This window comes from Branchiostoma belcheri, unplaced genomic scaffold (genome assembly GCF_001625305.1).
Source record: "Branchiostoma belcheri isolate BF01 breed outbred unplaced genomic scaffold, Haploidv18h27 scaffold17, whole genome shotgun sequence".
Classification (NCBI taxonomy): Eukaryota; Metazoa; Chordata; class Leptocardii; order Amphioxiformes; family Branchiostomatidae; genus Branchiostoma; species Branchiostoma belcheri.
In genome coordinates this window covers 1,771,555-1,786,034 of record NW_017803157.1, presented here as the reverse complement: position 1 = coordinate 1,786,034, position 14,480 = coordinate 1,771,555, and the positions used below count along the sequence as shown (strand labels likewise).

The 14,480-nt window shown below is 40.0% G+C and overlaps 1 protein-coding gene across 1 annotated transcript; it reads right to left on the bottom strand.

Annotated features, from left to right (window-relative positions):
- Positions 1-12,038: 12,038 nt before the first annotated feature.
- On the bottom strand, positions 12,039-14,067 carry LOC109466640. The gene has a single exon (XM_019764371.1). The coding sequence runs from the start codon at positions 14,045-14,047 to the stop codon at positions 13,622-13,624; it is 426 nt and encodes a 141-aa protein (XP_019619930.1). The 5' UTR covers positions 14,048-14,067; the 3' UTR covers positions 12,039-13,621.
- Positions 14,068-14,480: the final 413 nt, after the last annotated feature.

The window sequence follows — 14,480 nt, the reverse complement described above, 5'->3', positions numbered from 1 at the left end:
ATTATGTTCTTTGTTCTTCTACAGGGTCATAGGTAGACAAGGAGATGATTTAAGCCAAAAATGCAGCCCCTCTCTCACAAAGGTACTTTTTTTCTGCTCAGTATCCTATTGATAACCAGCTACATGTATATTGTATTTACGTGCTGTTACAAATATTACTGTTCATGTAACTACACGTAGATATAATGTTTTTGACGAATATTTTAAATTAGTAAACACATACCTATAATGTATTATTTTGTTCAATTGTTTGTGCTAGTAGTAAGGAGAGCCTATCTGTTATTATTAACATCATATGGAAGAACTTTATTGCACGACAATTGCACATGGTACAATGTATGGCAAACTACATAAAGAGAGTAACAAACAATAAAATAAGTGTTGAATAAGACCTAATGTTGAATAAAACCTAACAAATCTATATCATAATTATTCAAATAATAAGGGATAGCACAAGTCTTTGATAAAGTGTTACAATCGAGTGGGCTAATCACAAGTTTCAGAATTTTTTCTAATAACATCTTTGGTGCCATGCTATATACAAGTAATGAAAGCCTGTGTGCAATACAAGGTTTTTGAGCTGCCTGTCCCCATTAACAATACATGTCTGAGGATAATAAAAGGCTACATTAGTGAGAAACAAGCTAATGTAGAAAATGGCATGTAATATCTAAGTCATAGATTGATTGTGCTTTTAGTGAACCTCCAGCTAAATCATAATGGATTCCATATTGATATCAGAGGCAATTTTATGCTCTAAGGCCACACCAATTTAATTTCTTGGTTAACGGATTTTTCTAGAAAAATAATGGAGCGGGCGGGCGAAAAAAAAATAAAAACAAGGAGAAGTCGTAGACATCATCCCTCCATGAAATAGCTTGTTATTTTGTAATCTATAACTGTTATAGAGTTTGCGAATATACTACTGGGGATGGTACCCAGGCTACATTTGCCTGTACATGTAGGTCAATGACCAGACAGACAAATGACCTGCAGACCAGCCAAACATGATTTATTTTCCTGCAGACTCTAGATCTGTCTAGGGGTAAAAATAGATAGGGCTGCCTGGGTCTGATTTGCCAGCTGGAGGTATAAACAAAAACACTCTGTCCCAACTTTTGGGTCAAACAGACCATCCTATTATGAAGTAGGGGTGAAAAAGTGAAAATCCTTTTAAATTAAGCAATAAAAATATGCGACAACCTGCTAATGCACTCCAAAACACAAAGAGACTCAACAACTACCCACATACCAAAAATCATACCAAACCATCCCCCAGATTTTCCAAACATTCAACACAAAAAGTCCAACATTAAACATTTTGTAAATATCAAACGCAAACAGCTAGGGGACCCAAATTTAAACCACTAAACCATGGTAATAACAACTACATGCTACCTTAATATCGCACAAACAGTCCATAACGCGAAAACAACAGAATAAAAAAATTAAACTGCAGTACCAAGGTCAATCACCAGGGGCTCAAAGTCAACCTACACAATCTCCAAGGCCCCATCCATCAATCTGCCAAATATCGTACAGTTCCTTCTCACCGATCTTCAGATATCAGACCAAACATGAAACGGAGTAAAAACAGTACCCCCATTTTCATGGAGGGTAATAAAAACAGCCCTAGGCATCCTATTATGGCCCAAAATAGTACAATAGGAGCCATGAAGTCAACACACCAGGCTGGTTCAAAATTTAAACAATGAATTTTGAACATTTAATGGTAGCACTGCATTGAAAGAGGGAATGACTGTAACAAGTAGTAAGAAAAGAACTGTTTTCAACTGTTCAGGGCAAAATATGAGCATTTTGCACTTGATTCTGAATTTTTATTTTTATTTGCAAATCAGAAAAAAATGAAGAGGCGAATCCGTTAACCAAGAAATTAAATTGGTGTGGCCTAAGCTAATGATAAATTCAAAGCCATCATGTAAATTATTGTATCGTGTAGGCAAAGTAATGATCCAGTATTTTGATTTTCTCTACCATTTTGTAATTTGACTTTTGGCAACTGCATATTTGGTTCAATTTGTTGCGGTTCATCCTTAGTATCTTTATAATTGTATACTATCCTTTTCCATACGGTGATTTTTGGCAACTTTTGTGCGTGTTTGTTTTATTATCTTATTGTTGGTCACATTTTTTTGGCGGTTGGTAGATATCTCTGCTTAGTGGGACATAGATTTTCTTACAATGTTTTTGATACAGTCATTTTCCTTGTCTCCAAAATGACACAATGATGAAATCAGCTCACAAAATGGAGAAAGATTGCAGGACTGTGCTGGTCTGTGCTGAATGATGTTTTGTTTCTGTTGTCTCTCCACAGTTTCCATCCTTACCAACCTCCATGGAAATCCATCTCATCACCCTGGGGACAAGACTGAATTGCCTCTCAGCACTCTGGGAATGAGATTGGGCCACACCTCCACACATGGAAAATATATCATTTCTGTCTCAATATTTCATTCCTACATGAATATGTTCTTTCAGGTGTTTGTCCTTTTTGGGAATCAATAAAGAAAATCTTCATAATGTACTTAATTTCACTTCTTTCCACAAATCAGAGTGATGTTCATACATTCTATTGTGCACTGTGTGCATGTGTACTGTTTTCAAGCACATTGCTTTGTTAGACTGGAATTATGTAGTAAGAATAATATACAGTAATGCTAGAGATATAGGCAGCATTGGCTTTATATGTGAATCCCTCCAAAATTTACATATTCTTACAGGGTCTCTGTATTATGAATGTTGCATGTAATGAAGACTCTATTGCCCTTTTGTTGTCATTTTTATTACATTGATTCTCTAATAGTAATTTGGTTATAGGGTTGGCCTACTTATTTTCTGCAAATAAGGTCCTGGTTCAGAAAATACAGGCCATCGTACTAGACACTGATGTGACACAACTCTTGGTAAATGTACATGTCAAAGTTTATGTCAGATTTTTTTGTTTCCAAATTGAGAGTGATGTTTTGATACTGGTGGATTATTTCCCCATGCAATGTAAAAAAAAAGACTTTTAAGTATGAATGTACATAAAAGTTAACATATTTTCTTGTATTTGATTAAACTCAAATCAGTATTATATTTAGTCACATGTAGGTATGATGTGTTATACCATGCATGTTCTCTAACCTTACTTTTGACCTACATTTGTACATTGTTGCCTATTTAATTTCATGAAATCATACATGTAAGATGATGAGATTTTTGTTAGGAAGGTTTCTACTGACGGTGCTTTGTTAGATAATTTTTACTTGCTATTATGTTACCTACAACCGAACACGAGCAACATTTCTGTAACTGTTGCTGTATCTTTTATATGTATTTACTTAACAATGCGAAGAATATTGAAGACATACATATTATAGCAACTTCTACTCTCTTAATCTAATTTGCACACATTATCTGTCAGCCCTGATTGAATAATGACATTGTACAAGTATTTCATTTTCTGAGGTAAACTCCTCTCCTTATGGTCACACCAATTTAATTTCTTGGTTAACGGATTTTTCTAGAAAAATAATGGAGCGGACGGGCGAAAAAAATTAAAATAAAAACAGGCCTAGGCATCCTATTATGGCACAAAATGGTACGATGAGAGCCATGAAGTCAACACACCAGGCTGGTTCAAAATTTAAACAATGAATTTTGAACTTTTAATGATACTACTGCATTGAAATATGGAATGACTGTAACAAGTAGTAAGAAAAGAACTGTTTTCAACTGTTCATGGCAAAATATGAGCATTTTGCAGTTGATTCTGAATTTTATTTTTATTTGCAAATCAGAAGAAAATGAAGCGGCGAATCCGTTAACCAAGAAGTTAAATTGGTGTGGCCTTATGGTCACATAATTCTGTCCCCTTGGCAGCGGCCCATGTAATGGTGTGCTTAAATTACATTACTCCTGTCCTAATGAAACTGTCTGGCCCCTTTATGTCACTGATGCGGTCGATTGTCTCTCCTAATGCCGTGTACGTCTTCATTTCTGCAGCCAAGCGAAATGAAATTGCTAGTCTCAGTTTCAGAGCCTGGTGTGAAGAAAGAAACTTTTACTCCGCATGTACTCTGTACTTATAAACCTGCTTTTCTGACAACTCTCTCTAGTGTCACTGACGAAATTTAGTGCCATGAAATTTTATGAACTGACAGGTTAATTTATCATACACTGAACAGTGAAAATTTTCTTGAATCACATTTATGGGAAGAAGACAAATTTGAAACGTCCTGACTCGTTTTTGTTTTTTGTGTTCCAAAGTCCCATTTAGTATGTCCGTACAAGTGTTTGGTTATGATAGTTTGTACGGGCATAATATTATTGCTGCTCTTTAATTCGGCCTTATTTTCTCGTTTCTGAAGATTATGATGTGATATTATTGTGGAATATTCCTCTTCTGTTTCAAAAGGTTTGTTCATCACTGTGATGCAAGAGAATGTTACATTCTTCACCTTTTATAATGGATACCTCTTATGCAGAAATGTACAAATGGTTACAAACAGTATGGATATCTAACGTCAATTCTCATAATTCCGAAAGGTACTCTAGATGTAAGACCGCCACATTAAAAAAAGGGCTTCTGAAGAATGTGTTGAACACGTAGGTATATGGAATGCGCATAGCTCTGGCTTTACTGATGCTGCATATTCATCGTTTTTTATGTGGCGATCTGAGGCTTTCCAACGAAATCGTGAGAGTTGAAGTTACTTTTCTGCTGTACATACATACCAAATATGTCTTGCTAAACTTGTCTTACTGATAGGTAGCTTTCTCATACAGGATAACAATCGTACTTGCTGAAATCGTATAGATGATAACAGATAAACTTATTAAAATGTTTCAGTTCAAGAAGGTGTACATAAATGTTTTCTTTGAATTATTTTGAATTATTTATTTTTCATGCAAATACGTACCGTCCCCTGGTCGTGAAAAATTCAATTTGCGACGATTGCTCGCGAAAATTTGATTTAATGAACATTAATGTATTCGCAAGTATTCTTGGCTTTGTTCGTAAATCATAGTGCCACGGATGAAATCAATCAAATCATATTTGTTGTAGCCTACTATAAGATAGCGACCGTGTTGCGCTAGACATATCGCCCGACACTCCACATGTAAGCGCCCCTCTCATTTGTCAGTGTCACACACCATACCAAGCATGACAAAGCAAGGCTAAGGCCGCATTGACTTCATTTTGTGGATGACATCCAAGGGCGCATAATTTTATTCCGATTTCCAATTCAATTTCCAGGATATATTAATCCAGCTCGGTCGAATTCTTTACAGTATACCGTGCTTTGGGGTACAAGCAAATTTTTTTTTACCATCAGCAAGTATATATACCTGATCCTACTTCTTCAAAGAACTGAAATAAATGATTTTTTTGCTATACCATATTCTGCATATCTTTGTGTATCTTAACCTTTGTGATCAGGTAGATATGGAAATTATTTGCATGTTCTTTTGTTGTCCATTTTATTAGGCACGTTCGCATCAGTTTTGGGATGTCCAATGATGTCATCCATAAAATCAAGATAGTGTGGCCTAATGGAGAAAAAAATGCAAGTCAAATCCCAAACCCGCTTTGGGACCGCACAATTTATCACTTAAATGTGTTGTGTGTGGTACCTTATTCTCAATCTAGGCTTGCGCTGGGCTTTCAAAGCTTACACAAACAACAGAAGGAAAAGAAACCCTGACAAGATATATACTCCCTGCCAATAAAAAGCAAACGTATAGAAGCAGAAGCAGATTCTTTATTGACAGCAAAAAATACAGAAGGGACTTCAGTACGAATAAAGATCTAACAAAGCTAAATACATGAGTGTATGAATAACGTCATCCTATGTACAGAATATATGTATGCGGCAAACTAAGTACAGAATATATGTAAGCGGCAACAGTAAAGGTTTAACTAGTCTCTAAGATTTACTTACTAAAGTTACTGTAACCTAGCCTCCTGTGCAGGCCTCCGGGCGGGTGGGAGTTTTGTAGAATTTTTAACCCGTTCTTTTGCCGGCCATCCTACAACCAGCCGCCCATGGAAGGTTTGTACCCACCACGGCTGGTTGTAGGATGGTCGGCAAAAGAACGCGTAAAAAATTCTACAAAACGCCGTATCAAAACTCCCACCCGCCCGGAGGCCTGCACAGGAGGCTAACTGTAACCAGTGCCCCCTAGCCTCTACCAGGCTTCGGGAGGCGGCTGGAAAGAGTAGAAATCGGCCAAATAAGTGATATAGCATGCCAAGGGAGTTGGTCTGCTGGGAGAGGCAAACTATTCTCTCCCAGCAGACCAACTCCCTTGGCATGCTATCTCTCTTATTTTGCTCTTATTTCTACTCTTTCCAGCCGCCTCCCGAAGCCTAGTAGAGGCTAAGTGCCTCCCCCCCTCCTTCACGCCCTTATTGCGTGTTCCTTCGCACGCACAGGCGTCTTATTGTCTCTGACCCTCAAGGTTAACGCGGCAATCAATAACCAATTAATTTTGACGAGCCCAAAGGGCAGCAAATTTTTCCTGGAAAGAAAAAAAAGAAAGTCGCTGACTCGCATGTTGAGAGGAGGCTGAACGTGGGTGTAATTTGGGTGCTGCTGTAATTCACTTTATGTTCACGGTAGCGAAATTTCACAGCCTAGGAAAAGTGAACATGTTCACGGAACTACATATTCACGGTAGAGACGGGTGCAGGAAAGCGACAGTCCAGGAATTATTTGTTAACTGGAATGATATGTTCACGCTACAGAAGTGACAGTGAAAACTGTGAAGTAACATAAAAGTACCGTGAAAAAATCATGACTTACAGCGGCGTGTCTGTCCTTGGTGCTGAATTGGTGGCCATTTGGCTGAGGAGCAATTTTGGCTCGCACTTGTGGAAAGTTCCGGGCAGCTTGATCGTGGGGTGCGGGCGACGAGTGCGGGTTTTACCGGGTGAATTATGGGGTGTTGCGCGGAGGGCCAGCAAGGCGCGACCCGGGGGGACTATTACGTGTCCTGTTAGGCATACGGCATGTGCTCGTTATAAACACATTTTCTCCAGGACAACCCTGAAGGTTAGGAGGGTGTGGTCACTGTTTGACTCACCTTCGCTTCGTCTCCCAAACTACGAACTCCTGCCCTGTACTCCCAGACCCCCTACCGTCTTCAACCGTTTACGCATATGTATCACTAGTATCTGTATTTCCTTTATATTAGATTCGTTTTTGTTATAAGGCCACACCGATTTAATTTTATGGATGACATCCTCTGAAGACCCCCAAACTAGTGCGTGCGGGCGAAAAAAAGAAAAATCCAGCCAAAAATAAAAATGCTACTAAACCACAGGAATACACAGCTGGTATTGTGAATTTGGCGCATTACACAGCGACGTATACGACAGGCCGACACATGCTGGATTTTTGCGGAATTTATGAATCGACACTGTACGTATGTACTGAGTTCTTGAGTCTTGGGGCTTCGGTAGCCTGGCTGCCGTCCACCAGAGTTATCACCACCATGGACTACCCAGGCCTAAAGCCAGTCCAGAGCCTCGGAAGACGTGATCTTTTTTTTTTTGAGATCGGGCGAAAATCAATGCGCGCGCGGATGTCATCCATAAAATTAAATCGGTGTGGCCTAATGTATCCTCTCGTTGTGTGTTAAGTGGTAGCATTAAAATAACTAGTAGTCTTGGCTACTTGAGTGTGCTACCACTTTGTATTGTACTATTTTCCTCAATGTGAACAATGAAAAAGCGTTTACGTTATAAAACACAGAATAGTGATACATATAGATTAATATCACAAACCAAATTAGCCAGATTTCTCTTGAGATCATATGTGGATTATGCAAAGCATACACAGACTACCACTGTTTAATGTCTCATTAGCTACATGCAAATATCTGAATGCTGTATATCAGTTTTGCTCAGTTTTGATAAAACATAAATTACGTGAAAACACGACCAGGTATTTTCCTCTGTGTACCGTGAATGCACAGGTCTACATCATCTGATATTATTATCTTATTGTATATTTGTATAATATAATTCTTGTCCTTATTGGTACAAACTGCAAAATGGAGCATTTGCAGCTAAACATACAAAGCGTTTTTTTTTCTGAATATACGGGATGTGATATTCATAGCAAGCCCCGTTTGAAAGTAGTACCTTTTTTCTCACAAAGGTCTCTAAAAGATTTATTGGTTTCTGGTTGCTCCAAGTGTCCTGGGAGTTAGTAGCTAAGCCGTGTACGTGCAAATTCGCCTCAATGTTCTTTCGTTATGTCCCTAGGCAGAAAGGACTTAACGTGTTACGCATTTCATTGAAAATATTCTACTTTTTCCAACGGAAAAACATGTACTTAGGCAATCAAAGATAAAGCATATTCTACTCCTACATTGCTTTGTGCATTGTCTTTTGTAGAGCAGATTAGTTAAATCAGAATAAACTAGAAAGGCCAATATTTGCTTTGGAGCAAATACAGCGATGGGTTCACCACATTTTACGACATGGCAGGGAAAGAATGAGAAACACAAGGGAAAACAATGATTTACATTGATATAACTATAATATGAAGTAAAATACAACTAAAACAACAGTTGGATAGCTATTCCCTACTTTATTGGTTAGGATTTTTAATTGCATAATGCAAACTGTTGATTTTCAAAATAAAAAAAAACGTTCATGCCCCGCATTCCAATGCTGGAGCAGAAAAGCTTGAAATACCTACCAAAACACTTGAATAAAGACATACTGTCAGTATGGAAATGCTCTGTGCGGGTGTTAATCAAGTTAAATCCCAACAGCCAATCAGCAAGAAGAATAGAGGAAAGCTGCATGCCTATTGGTTGATGCCCTGCATTCCATTGTGATGACTCATGCCCAAACTGGTAAACAAGGCACACTAACACAGTAATACATTTGCTATAACACAGCCAAAAAACTCAAATAAAACCATTCTAAAAGCCTGTATCACAATAATTTAAAAAACGCCTAGGGGTATTTGCCCACTGTACCTCCATACCAAATTTCAGGACCTTGGGCCCTAAAATGAAGAAGCTGAATCCATTTTAAAAAATGGCAGGAGGAGGAGAAGAAGAAGAAGAAGAAGAAACATCAGAAAAAGCAATATGGTTTCACCACACCACTTCGTGGTGTGGTGAACCCATAATAAATACTCTTCACTATGTCATATTGGATTTTAGTTCTTGAGCGATGAAAGTTCTGATTGTTCTAGTAAAAAAAACTGCGATCAGCCGTAGAGTCTACGAATGTCTCAACCAGCACACACCCCCACCCCCACCCTTATCGTGGGTTTTCCATCGTTCTTGGCAGGCGTAGCAGAACCACACTCCAGTAACTCCTTAGGTACTTCATTCACGCCCTCACCCAAATTTTCCATTTCGCTCACGGCGCCGTCTTTTGGAAAAGTTGTAAACGTTCATACAAAATGACAGCGGAGACGTGAGGGGGTTGCAAATGTCAGCAGAACGATTTGCCGCCCCCAGATGTCTCAATCGCTGCTTTTGGTAACTATCTAAATTTAGATCTAGAATAAATAAATCTAAAATAAATAAGGTCTAAACATAGAGTCATGTATATCAAAACAATTCGTACCCGTTGCTATTGAAGTGTTGTTTAAACAGTTCAATGATCATTTCACGGGAACATTATTTATATCAATGTATGAAACGTTATGAATAAATGAATATATAAATCAACAAGGCCCCCAAGGCAAGAAAAGCTGTAATTAGCTCACATACATATATATTATATCATTTCATATATATTACAGATTCATGATATGACAATTTTAAAATATGGTTATTTCAAACAACGTGTGTGAGTAAGTGAGTGAGTGAGTGAGTGAGTGAGTGAGTGAGTGAGTGAGTGAGTGAGTGAGTGAGTGAGTGAGTGAGTGAGTGAGTGAGTGAGTGAGTGAGTGAGTGAGTGAGTGAGCGTGCGTGCGTGCGTGTGTGTAACTGCGTGCGTGCGTTTTAGCAGGTATTTGAATGTGATAAAGTGGATGGGAGAGGGGGCGGAGATTTGGTTACCGCAGATAGTCAGCAGGCTGGGAGGAAGTCCACCCACACTGTTACTGTGGGTATACCCACTAAGGGAGTGTTATAAAAAGTAATACACTTTCAGCTTAATATACTAAGTCACAAAAGCTCTTAATGCTTCCGAGAGGTTTGAAGTCTCTTTTTTCTTCCCTTCTGTCGCCATTTTTTTGCGTCATATAGAACTCTCACCGCATTACGCCACGGTTGGGAACTTTATTTTCTTTCCTTCGCCAAGTTTTCGGCCCCGGCTGGAGATGTGAAGCGGAGCGTGTTGGGATTGAACACGGCGCTCCTGACACGAGAAAACTTCATCTGCGCTTCCATAACGTTACCCACAATCGATACCACTTTTGCGTGACGCAGACGTGAATACAGATCCTGGACTTTCACTGCAAAGTAAGAAGTTACTAGCCTCTACCAGGCTTCGCGAAGCGGCTGGAAAGATTAGAACTTGTCCAAATAGAGAGATAACATACCGAGGGAGTTTAAAATTTGCCTGCTAGAGAGAGGCAAAATGTACTCTCTAGCGGGCCAACTCCCCCGGCATGTTATCTCTCTATTTGGCCATTTTCTACTCTTTCCAGCCGACCCGAAGCCTGGTAGAGGCGAAGGATTTACAGCAATGTACCCAAAGGATCACATTTGTCATATGCAATTTTATTTTTACGCTCAAATTCTCCCTATTACACAGTTGTAGTTATCTTAAACTAAACGATTTCACTACTGATTCAAACTGCATACAGATAACATCATCATCTTAAGTGCCTAATTCTGATCCTGTATATCGGACTTTTCCCTTTTCATACTTTGGTCTCATGTTGTCATATTTTCTGTGGCCATATTCCCTCGCATCTGCTCGTATATGTTCGTATATGTAAAGAATACGGAAAAGATACGGGGCGGGATATGAGTGTATCCGAACCTATTTCATCCAGTGATATATTTTATTCCATTCTTGTACATTCTATCTTACTGAGATTTATACAGTGAACCAATCTGATCTAGACGCGTGCCGTTTGTTCAAGTCGTGATGATAAAATCGACCCCAATCTTTAAGGAGTACCAATCACACCGTTTGTCTCTATTCTAAGACTTCCCCGTAATTGGAAGGCAACCGCCGAGTCCGTATCGATCGTCTTGCGACGCCGCGCTGCATACACCCTCCCACAGGCCTCGAAATCAACTCTTCTTCTTTCGATAAACGCACAAAGCTGTTCAACCTTCTCTCCGCTTGCTCAACAAAATTTGTTACATTTGATGCTATAGATAAATTCAATGTCATTCTAGAATAACCCTTACTGTGTATAAATAGGTAAATATATCAAAGAATGTTTAGACCTTAAAACAAGTAGTATAAGTTGATTCATATATTGCCTTGTATGTAGGTTTATCTCGTTGTATTGTCTGTATGTCTACATGTAGTTTAAGACCTTACGAAAGTCGCTGTACTTTTGTTGTGTCAATAAAGTTCTTCTCGTGCTGGGACAATATATTGTCCCAGCACTGTCCCAAAAATAAATTTCAATTGCCCCGAAGTGAGGATGAATTGTCTCAACCTGCTTTTTGGGTATGACTTCAACTTTATTTTGCTTATGTTCTGACTCCCAGGCGCACTAAAATTGCAGTGTAGACAGGGAATTCGGGAGACTTTTCCGGATCCAAAAGCCGGGACGTGTGCCTGATAAACAAAAGAAGGGCCGACATTCTGATGTTGATTATTTTTCTATTGTCCCAAAACTGTCCCAAAGTGTCTTTTTAGTTGTCCCAGCCTATATGTTAGTGGTCAGTGGACCACCTTTAATTTCGAGCCCTGTCTCCCCTGTACCACCCGATCTTTAAATATAAGGCACCTCATCAATGTTAGAAAACTCATTACCCTGAAGTTACGGCACGCTAGCTGCTTCAAAAACATGATCATTGATCAACGCCGCACGATACGATGGGTAGATTTTTGTTTTATTCATTTGGTAGACACACACACACTCGCCAGCGATGTACATACATACATACAGCATGGGAAAACAATACAGACACATAATGTACTAAAGATTACCTAGCATTGTACCGGCACACATATAGATGCACTGTCAAAATAATGTTACACTAACATTATATATTACATGAAACGTTCGTATTCCGTCCCTACCAGAGGGATTTGGTAAATATTTTATAGTCGCCAGTTCAGTGAGACCTAAGAACGACACGTATCCTCCCCATCATGACATTATGAAACAGAACATCGATGCGAAGGGGGAAGTAATTTGGTAAAATGGTTGGTACTTAATAGGATTTTGAGGGCAGTTACGGCGCCTGGGGGTCTTAAATCTGCTAGTAAATCTACCCTGGGTTACAAATTCGCCCGTAGATAACCTCTCCAGGCCGCTGCTGCATGCTTATGAAGCCCCGGCAGTGCAGGCGGGTCGTCTCTACCCGGGCAGGCCTTTTTATCGGTCGCTGCCAAATTGTTTCTGTAACGACAGCGATCCGTCAAAGTCGCCCGGGGAGCGCTCCAGGTTGGCCGCTCCTATCGGGGAGGGTTGTCTGATTGGTGCTCTATGATATGCCTTTATGATCATAATCTCAGAAGGGCGCTGGATTCATGCAATAATAATGAACACGTTTCGTCAAATGGCAGACAGCAATATTATATATATGAACAGCGTTTTTCATGTATTGGTATTAAGGCGGAAAAAATGGCGGTGGCTAAATGAGGGTCATAAATCCCAATTAGGAATACATCAGGATGATTTGGAACACAAACCCAATTATTTGCTCGTCAATATTAAAAGGCGAGGCATGTCTCTGGTGGTTTCCGACACACACAAAGGAAAATTCATATTCAGAATGTTGGCAGATATAATATTATATTAATATGCAGCTTGAAATGACTGCACACGTCTAGGCTGTTCACGCCGCGTCGTTTTCATTGCCAGTCAGTTATCGGCAGATTTCTCAACGTCAACAATTGACGTACGGCCCGGGAACGCTTCAGTTAAGCACAGAACTGATAGCATCGAATTTCTATAGCGGCGGCGGCTGGCGTGGGGTTGACAAAGAACAGATACTCGGGCTAAGCTTCGTAAATATGCGCCTGCAGTGATTGCTGGTTCAACGTGGTTTGTACACACAAAGAAAGCAATCTTGTACGCCGCTTGGGCGCTAGATATATAATTCTATTTTACCTGTACTCTCTATTGCAGCGGCTACCAGACTAAGCTAGCGATTTAGCTGTGAGTTAAGTATTGAAGGTAGATGCTTATAACAAAACGTGGCTGTAGAAACGGTAGCATCATATAAGCCAGGTACCTACATGTAATAATGCGTCTGTCGCCATTGTTGAGCCGGTTCTTATATTATATCTGCCAGGAATCAGCCCGGAAAATGTCAAACATATGTCACGTGTAACAGAGAGGGATATTTTTGGCAAGCCTGCAGTCTTGTTTGTGAGAGGGCCTATCTATCATATTGCTACCTTCTGTCATACATGATCAGCGCTTCGTGCCTCGTCATTGCTTGAATGTACGTCCTCGGTTAGAGCAGTCTCAGGAGTATCTCCGAGAGCTTCAGGCCTTCAGTACGGGTCTCTCCGCACCATAGCGAAGTGGGTGAGCTCCATCCTTCCCTCGGAGCGGTCCCCCCGCTCTAGCGTCCCCGTCAGTAAGTAACCGTCGCGGAAATCCGCGTTAGAAACATGCGACGTGAGACACAACTCAAAGTCGGGATCCTTCACGCCTTTGAACCTGCCCCTGATCGACATGTACCCCTTGGCGAACTCGGTCACCTTCGCGACGGTCGACGCCATGCGGCTGCCGCACTTCTCCGCCACTTTGCAGCGGGACCGGCTCCACTTGTGCAACTTCAGGGTCCACGTCACTCGCAGAGCCGAGGCCGCCCAGCCCTCGTACGGGAACAGGAGGATCTTCACCGGGTAGTCGGTCTTGGCCAGAAGCTTGCGGCACTCCGCTCCGAGGTTCTCGTAGTAGTATAACTGCACCATCTCGGTGTCTTCCTCTTAATCTAGAAAAACACAAACACAAAAAAAATGTTTGTATCTCTACTCTTTTTCCACGTCGTCGCATTTGTACACGTATGTATTGTTTATTTGAAATGAAACTTTAAAAAAAATTTAAAAAGAAAACACACAGAAAAAAATTCACATCAATCACCTATAACGTCAAAGTGCTGTACGTGTGATACTAATATCAAAGGTCATGACCAAGTGACATTATAGAAAAAATTACTACTGCAAAGACATCAATAAAAACATGTCGTGCATTCAAAGTTTCCAACAAGAGGAAAGATCTATACATGTAGTAGGCCTTACCTGAACTATAACGTTATCTAGAGTCCTGTCAACCCTCACGATGTATGCTGAACTATGGGAGTATTGTAGAAGCCATGTGTACACTTCACCAGGAGAAATATTCTTG

Bases quoted from the DNA above. Each gene is read 5' to 3' on its own strand.
- LOC109466640 (XM_019764371.1), bottom strand. From the start codon at position 14,047: ATGGTGCAGTTATACTACTACGAGAACCTCGGAGCGGAGTGCCGCAAG.